The sequence below is a fragment of the Danio aesculapii genome, chromosome 19 (assembly GCF_903798145.1).
Source record: "Danio aesculapii chromosome 19, fDanAes4.1, whole genome shotgun sequence".
Classification (NCBI taxonomy): Eukaryota; Metazoa; Chordata; class Actinopteri; order Cypriniformes; family Danionidae; genus Danio; species Danio aesculapii.
Genome location: NC_079453.1, coordinates 21,414,929 through 21,420,765, shown reverse-complemented (window position 1 = coordinate 21,420,765; position 5,837 = coordinate 21,414,929). Strand labels below are relative to the sequence as shown.

At 35.7% G+C, this 5,837-nt stretch overlaps 1 protein-coding gene across 1 annotated transcript; it reads right to left on the bottom strand.

Annotated features, from left to right (window-relative positions):
* Nucleotides 1–1,590: 1,590 nt before the first annotated feature.
* galr1a (galanin receptor 1a) lies at nt 1,591–4,776 on the bottom strand. The gene is made up of 3 exons (XM_056480191.1): nt 4,117–4,776; nt 2,598–2,663; nt 1,591–1,908 (listed from the first exon to the last, which is right to left on the bottom strand). Exons 1-3 carry the CDS (start codon nt 4,774–4,776, stop codon nt 1,591–1,593), a joined length of 1,044 nt encoding a protein of 347 aa, XP_056336166.1.
* Between the last annotated feature and the right edge of the window lie 1,061 nt (nt 4,777–5,837).

The window sequence follows — 5,837 nt, the reverse complement described above, 5'->3', positions numbered from 1 at the left end:
TTATTTTAAAAGAAGGAATAAAAGATAGAACCCCTAAACTATCAGTATATACAGTTGAAGTCTAAATTATTAGCCCTCCTGTATATGTATTTTTTTCCAAGACATTTCTGAACTTAATAGTTTTAATAACTAATTTCTAATAACTTTTTGTCTTTGCCACGATGGCAGTGCATAATATTTTACTATATTTTTTCAAGATAGTATTCCATTTAAAATGCAATTTAAAGGCTTAACTAGATTAATTATGTTAGGGTAATTAGGCAAATCATTGTATAACGATGATTTGTTCTGTAGACAATCGAAAAAATATAAGGGGGCAAATAACATTGACCTTAAAATGGTTCAAAAAAATCAAAAACTGCTTTTATTCTAGCCAAAATAAAACAAATAAGACTTTCTCCAGAAGAAAAAATAAAATCAGAAATACTGTGAAAAATTCCTAGCTCTGTTAAACATCGTTTGGGAAATATTTGAATAAGAAAACAAATTCACAGGAGGGTGAATAATTTTGACTTCAACTATCAGGGGATATCACTCTGATTAATAGTAAATGAGTATTGGCTGAGAAACTAATAAACCAGCCAATTCAAATGTTATTACTCGATTGAATGGGGCATTATCAGTGGTTATCTGCTGATAGATATGGGCCAGCAGGGGCCTTCTGCACCTACTAGTAGGCTCAGAAGGCTGTTCATCATCCATCCACATGGTTAATCAGCTATAGATCAAATATGTTAATGAGAATTATTTATATTTTTCATTAAATGTCCAATTGTATTTTATTAACTTCTACCCCTACCCCAACCCTAAACCCAACCATCACAGTAATGGAAAAACAGATCTGGAGTCTTCCCTATTAGTATAGCTGATTAACCATAATAATTATTTATATTATTTATTCAATTTCCCATTGATTGTATTTTATTAACGTCTACCCCTACCCCAAGTATAGCTGATTAACCAGGTGGATTGATATGCTAGTAGGCTGAGAAGGCCCCTACTGGCCTACTGTATATCTATCAACTGATAACCACTGATAACGTCCATTTAATCGAGTGATAACATTTGATGTGGTAAATAAACACACACAATAACAAAAACTGTTAATAGATTTCTTAAAATAATGTGTATAAAAATGTTCCGATTATAATTTTAATAATACAGCATTTTATAGACTGAAAGTCTATTATAACATGGCTCAAGATTGATTATATTTCCTGTTTTCCCTAAAGCACAAGAAAAGAAAAAACATACCCCATGTGCTCACTCTTACTCTCACACAATTTTTTTCTTTCTTTTTTTTTTTTTTGATTGCAGATATTTACAGGCCATACATCACTACGGCTTCACAGCTAGTACCAAGTAAGGTCTCGATTGCGCTCTGACAAAATGCATCATCAAGACTGAAGCACACAGCAAATGCTCTTTATATGATGACAAAAGCCCTTAGAAATCAATCGCCCAATCCTTCAAGACTATACAAATTCAAATATCTAACTGTGTTTATCAGTTAAAGTATAATCTATATGTAACCACCCCCTTGCCTTATACTGAAGACTTAAAGCCATCTTGAATCATAGTGTATATGGATTACACAGTGGTGCAGTTGGTGGACGGTGCTGCTTCCGTCTTGCTCTTCATTTCTCTGGCTTCATTTGTAGGGCACTCAGAAGCCACCTGACAGCGAAACACCTGCTTATAGGCCTGCCTGAAGTTCTCTGACAGGAAGGCATAAATAACTGGATTAACAGAGGAGTTGCTGTAGGCCAGACAATGAGCCGCCACGCGGAGCACGAAGGATGCCTGGTTCAGAGGGAAGGAGCCAAACTCAACCCACAGGTGCACCACGTGATGAGGCAGCCAGGAAAGGCAGAACACCACCACCACCACTAGAACGGTCTGAGCTGTCTGAAAGAAGAGATGGAGGAACAGGTGTTCGTTGATTTCTATTGTCGATTAACAATAATAGTCAACAATTAACATATAAAATATATATATATACAGTGGGGAAAATAAATATTAAATGTAATTTTTTTTTTCCTGGGAATAATATTTCTAAAGGAATTGAACCAAATTTAAGTAAAAAACTCAAACAATACAAATATAAAAATTCAACATTCTTCAACAGAGTGTAATAATCTTGATGGTTCTGTGGGTCTCATCTATCAGATCTGATCTTTAATTTGTATTCTATAATAGATTCAAGTCAGGTGATTGGCTAGACCATTCTACAGCTTGATTTTCTTTATCTGAAAGCATTTGAGAGTTTCCTTGGCTGTGTTTTGGATCATTGTCTTGCTGAAATGTTCACCCTGGTTTCATCTTCATCATCCTGCTAATGTACATGTTGGACTGAAGCAGCTAATATTAATTTACATCGAGGAAGGGCAGAGGGTTACTGAATAGCTAATGAGAGATCTCAGCTGCTGTCTGGGCTTTCACTGCCTTTCTACATCCCCCTTTCTTCATGTGTTCAATACTTTTTCCCTGCACCATTTAATTTTATTTCACATAACATAATTTCTAAACTAATATTTTCCCTGCTGTATATATATATATATATATACTCTGAAACAAATACATTTATCTTTTCTCACCTTCTTTTTTGATGCCTCTGACTTTTTGGAGACGTTTCTTAACTTTTTATGCAAATGATTCAGGACCTGAGAACACATTGGCACATAATGGTTTAAAATGAAAGGTGACAATGGTTTCTTGATATTCAAATTATTTTGTGATGCAGAACAATAAACAATACAGATATAAGGCATAACTTTTTTCAGTATAAAGCACTATAACGAGCTTCTTTGTGTAAAAAAAAAAAATGAAATGAGTGACATTAGAAGTCACAAACACTCAGCTTAAAATGGACACACCCACTCTTATGTTAAAAATAAGGTAGATACAGCTAGCCTACAATTATTTTTTTTATTTGCCACACAATTTTGTATAATATTTTATATTATATTTAAATATGGGCGATGCAGTGGTGCGGTAGGTAGTGTTGTCGCCTCACAGCAAGAAGGTTGCTGGTTCGAGCCTCGGCTGGGTCAGTTGGCGTTTCTGTGTGGAGTTTGCATGTTCTCCATGCATTCGCATGGGTTTCCTCTGGGAGCTCCGGTTTCCCCCACAGTCCAAAGACATGGGGTACAGATGAATTGGGTAAGCTAAATGTCTGTAGTGTATGAGTGTGAATGAGTGTGTATGGATGTTTCCCAGAGATGAGTTGAAGTTGGAAGGGCATTCGCTGCGTATAACATGTGCTGGATAAGTTGGTGGTTCATTCCGCTGTGGCGACCCCAGATTAATAAAGGGACTAAGCCGAGAAGAAAATGAATGAATGAATGAATATTTAAATATATTTAAAACATATTCATATAAATTAATAATAATAATAGCCAACATGCAGGATGGCATTTTGTTGCCATGCTACAAAGGCATTAAATAAACAGGACCTCTTGGAAGACATTTTCGTTCATTCATTCATTCATTCATTCCTTTTATTTTCAGCTCAGTCCATTGATTCGTCAGGAGTCGCCACAGCAGAATGAACCGCCAACTTATCCAGCATATGTTTTACACAGCGAATTCCCTTCCAGCTGCAATCCAGTACTGTAAGACACTATTAATATTATTATCATCATCATTATTATTATTATTATTATTATTATTATTATTATTATTATATTTAAACATATTTAATACATATTCATATAAATTAATAATAATATTAACCAACATGCAGGATGGCATTTTGTTGCCATGTTACAGAGGCATTAATAAACAGGATCTCGTTGAAGACATTTTGTTCAGATCAATTATAACAGAGGATTAAAAATGGACATAAAACGTAACTTAAAGATTCTTAAAACTTTTTATCAAAGAAAATCCTATATAATATATTTTAATGTGAATATTTAAACAAACACAAAGATTATTTCTAGCTCGGTAGAAAAAAAGCAACAAAAATTCCTCCTTTCCGATTACTTGGGCATCCTAATTTTCTATTTGCCAGTTTAACAGATTATAAACTATCCACATTTTATTTTGCATGAATACGGATCATAGCCTGAGCTCTTCAAATTATCAAGCTACAATTAAAGGCAGTCCACCAACCTTGGCATAACAGAAAGAAATCAGAATCAGCGGCAGCACATATCCAAAAACAAAAGTGCAGACCACATAGATTTTTCTCCTGTCGTGATCTGGCCACACTTCCCAGCAAAACGTGCTGTTGTCCTCACTTTCCACGATACCCTGATAGTAGGCGACCGGAGTGGCCATGGCGAAAGAGAGCACCCATATGACCAGCACCCCGATCAGCGCATGCCTCGCAACTCGAATGGATGAAGACTTTCTGCAATGCACAATGGCGATGTACCTGTCCACCGACATGGCTGATAAGGTGAAGATGCTCACCAGCATAGACACGGTGAAAAAGTAGTGGATGAACTTGCAAATAAAGGCGCCCAGGATCCATGTGGGCAGCATGTACACTGTTGATTGAAAAGGGATGCAGAAGAGCAGGTAGGACAGATCTGCCACGCTGAGGTTGAGAATGAAGATGTTGGTGGTGCTTCGTTGCTGTCCGGGTTTGCGTTGAGCCAGAACCGTGATCACCAGAGAGTTTCCCAGGACGCCAAGAGTAAATATGAGTCCGAAAATCAGAAGCGTGACGAAGTTGTCGGTGCCGATGCCAAATAGGTTTTTTTCAGGTGCTTCTAAGTCTATGTTGCTTCTAGGTCTGTCCAAATCACTGCTGTTTTGTGTGCTCATCTTCAGCGTGAGCTTATTTTGATGATTCGTAGTGAAAAAGAAATCTTCCGTTGTTAGTTTCCCTGGTTTATTGATTTTCCAGAGGAGGTTGAAAATCCTTTAAAGTTTACTGGAGTCCAGCATGAGCAGCGACGGGGTTTGCGTAAAATGTGCTCATTCACGCGCATCCCCAAATAAATTTTTTTTCATACTTTTATTCATGTTAAAATTTATGATGATATCAATAATTCTTTTGTTTTCTCGTACTGATGGCGCTCAGAGATTCATGTTTTCATCAGCAGGTGCTCTTCGTGCGTTTTGAGCGCGCCCTAGGTGGAGAAGAACTGTTCTGCCTCTGCTATAAAATATTGCCTGTGTGCACGTCACCGAGACACCAATTTCCCAGCCTTACTCACCATCCTCTTACATGGACTTGGGAAAAGCAAAGGATCTTTTATTCAATGGTCTCTCTCCTACTTTAAAACCCTTTTGAGTATTATGCATTTACAGGTCAGAAGGGGTCAAGTTTAGTTATTTAGTTTACATATCAAGTCAACAGCATCTTTAGAAATGTGTTTTCTGAGGAAAAGGGTGACATGCTCGATATTATATAATAATAATTATAATAATATAATAATAATAATAATAATAATATATATATATATATATATATATATATATATATATATATATATATATATATATATATATATATATATTATTATTATTATTATTAAGAAAAAAAAACGTTCATGCAAATGTTTTTTTATTTTAAAAAAATCATTTGTGGTAGTGTTATCGGTTTTAAAGCTAGACATGGAGTCAATCTAGGGCCACATAGACTTGAAAAAATAAAATAGCTTTGCAAACAAAAAAAAATTATTGAGCAAAAAATAAATTGATGCAAATCTCCAAAAGTCACAAAGCGAAAATAATTTTTTGTTAAATAATGTTGAATTGGATTAGCTTTTTAGTCAACAGTGAGTTTGCGATGCTGTTTTCACTTTGCACTACAGGTTTCTGCGCATTTTGTGACCTGATTTGACAAGGGTCCATAAATGCTCAAGTTCCCTTGACTCCGC

Excerpts from the sequence above, each read along its gene's own strand:
- galr1a (XM_056480191.1), bottom strand. The coding sequence starts at position 4,776 with ATGAGCACACAAAACAGCAGTGATTTGGACAGACCTAGAAGCAACATA. Across the intron at positions 2,664-4,116 it reads TTTCTTTCTGTTATGCCAAG|GTCCTGAATCATTTGCATAA; the intron begins GTTGGTGGACTG and ends ATGTGTTCTCAG. Across the intron at positions 1,909-2,597 it reads CAGAGGCATCAAAAAAGAAG|ACAGCTCAGACCGTTCTAGT; the intron begins GTGAGAAAAGAT and ends CTCTTCTTTCAG.